The sequence below is a fragment of the Gymnoscopelus microlampas genome (genome assembly GCF_963454915.1).
Source record: "Gymnoscopelus microlampas genome assembly, chromosome: 4".
Lineage (NCBI taxonomy): Eukaryota > Metazoa > Chordata > Actinopteri > Myctophiformes > Myctophidae > Gymnoscopelus > Gymnoscopelus microlampas.
In genome coordinates, this window is record NC_139941.1 from 28996618 (window position 1) to 28999117 (window position 2500).

The 2500-nt window shown below is 42.1% G+C and overlaps 1 protein-coding gene across 1 annotated transcript in view; it reads left to right on the plus strand.

Annotated features, from left to right (window-relative positions):
* pdlim5a (PDZ and LIM domain 5a) overlaps window positions 1–2500 on the plus strand; it is an 87276-nt gene that overhangs the window by 52555 nt on the left and 32221 nt on the right. Inside the window, exon 5 of the mRNA XM_084056274.1 lies at window positions 1–389. This exon is cut by the window's left edge and continues 21 nt beyond it. Coding sequence (XP_083912400.1) covers window positions 1–389 — 389 coding nt within the window. The remainder of the gene's footprint in view (window positions 390–2500) is intronic.

Genomic DNA, 2500 nt, shown 5'->3' on the forward strand with positions numbered 1-2500 from the left:
AAGCCAGTGGCTCTCACCCACCCCCCTCCCCCACCCCTCTCCTCCATCAACCCCACTGCCCCTTACAACAAGCCTCCCAAGCCGTACGGAGGCTGTGGGACGGCGTGCGACTACCCGGCGTCGCGGTCCCCCTTCACCGCCTCCATCCCCTCGCCGTCCTCCGCCTTCACTCCTGCCTCCGTCTCCCGTGCGACCCCTTCCCCTGGATCTCACCCCTCCTCCTCCTCCACCTCCTCCCCCTCCCCCCCTGGCCTCGTGGCTCCCCAGCCGTCGGTCTATAACACGCCAATCAACCTCTACTCCAATGAAAATGCATGCGAGGTGGCCATGGGGCAGAGGCGGGGCCTGTTGGAGAGTCAGGGCGGAGCCTTGCCACCGGAGTTCAATGGGTGAGTGGCTGAGACTTTAAGACAAATTAATCTGTTCCTGGTGCTTCAATGATAAATGGCTTTCTCTGTATTAATGATTGAGGAAAAAAGATATAATACTTGTCTGGAACAGATTTGCTTGCCTACACTTTCCTTCATTTTTTTCTGGACAGTCAAAACCTGTCTTAGCATTTGCCACACATTCCCTCAGGTTCGTATGGTCATAGCACTACATCATTGAAATGCAAAGAGGCAGGTTATGTGGTAATGCCACATGATACAGAACAAGACTGGCTCTTATAAGGAGGAAAATGAGACTGCATTTGAAATTCACCACTTCCAACCTTTCAATAGTGTTGGCTCTTTCCACTAAAATAACATCAGCATGTCCTGTGAAAAAGTACTGTAGCCAATGTAGAAGTCATGTAGTGTAGTAAAAAACAATCAATGAATGAATTTCTATAATTTACGGTACTGTATATGCTGTAATTCAGTATAACATACAAAGATACCACATGCAGTGGACAGACACATTAAGTGTACAGTACCAAGCTCTAGAGAATGTAGGGAAAGACAGACACATTAACTGTAGTTGTTGCTGGTGGAAGACAACCTCATCTTCACCTCATTTATCTATTGGTCCTCTGTCTCTTTTCCTCACACCAACCACCATGTTTACTGCTTACTTTATGCTATGCTTGATCCTTGAACCTTGAATGCTGTTTTTCACATTCAAGGTGTTATCCTAACATTAGCTCTCTTCTCCACTGTGTTATCTTTCACTTTCCTGACCCCAAAACCCCCTCTGGTGTAGTTGATGCCATGACTAAGCTGTGTATATTTAGCCTGTATTGGTGCTGTAACTTTAGATGTGTGGGGATCAGTGTGCATTAGGTAGTCCTTCAGTGAGGCAGGTTCTTAGCTTTGGATCTATTTAGATTTACATGGGTATCGTGAATCTGAACAGAAAGTCAGTCAGTCCGTGAAGATCTTTGGTTTTTATCTGTTTAGATTTATGAGGGTATTCAGTCTAAATGGCTGCAGTAGCTCTTCTCAGACCAGACCAGACAGATTAGTCATCATTCAGACACAGTCAAAACCGGAGCAAAAATGGACGCACATTTTTGCACTTCAGTAGATAATTCCAAAACATGTCTGTATCCATCGGTTTGGCCAATCCGCCTGTTTTTCATCTCATCTCTGACAGACTGTCAAAGGTCTTTGCAATATGTCTTTTTGTGACATCAGGTCAACATACCCAAGTGATCTGTATAAGCACACAAGCACGCATACACACACTTGGTACAATATTGGCCTATAAATGCACATTGTAAATGTCTAGCATTCAAAACCAGCTATATTTGCAATGTTCTGGAATCTTCTCTGCTGTGAAATGAAATTGTATATTGATGATATAAGTATTTGTTTCCTGTTTTCGTTTTTACTGAGCTTGGGTGAGTTTGCCAGGTTGGACTTCTTCCACTGACATCATATCCTTGAGTACAGTATGGGAAATGTGGGGGCGGGAGGATTTAGCTCTTCAAACACCGATTTCCAAAATGTATGTAACATATTTTTAGTGTATGAGAAAATTATAACATAGGTACAGTTTTTTCACATTATATGAATTTCCAGCATTTACAATTAAACTGCTTTCATAATTTTCTTTCACACTATAAGTGATGGCCTATATTGTTGGATTTTTTTTTTTGTCACTTGGAATTTTTATTAAAATGTTTGTACACACACATACAATATACACATATATTGTTGGATATTAACTCAAATTGGGAAATGCTTTTCAAGGAAGTCATTTCTTTTTCTTTCTGGGAATTAAGGCCAATATATGCTTGGAGCGAGTGATGCAACGTTCCAAGCATAAATTGGCCTTTAAGCTACTGTAATAGAAACACATTTCCCATTTGCATTATGACACCCTGTCTTCCTTTCAGTGGAATTGATGTGAGTGTAATTCCTTTCAGCATCAGTGAATCTATGTATTTAGTTGTATTGCTACAGGTGAGGTGCATGCATGTTCATAGTTGGATGTTGCATGCCTGTGTGAGCTGTGTGTAGTGTGCTTCTTTTCAAAGGGGACTAATTTTTATGGATGTTTTCAAAGCTTAGTTTTA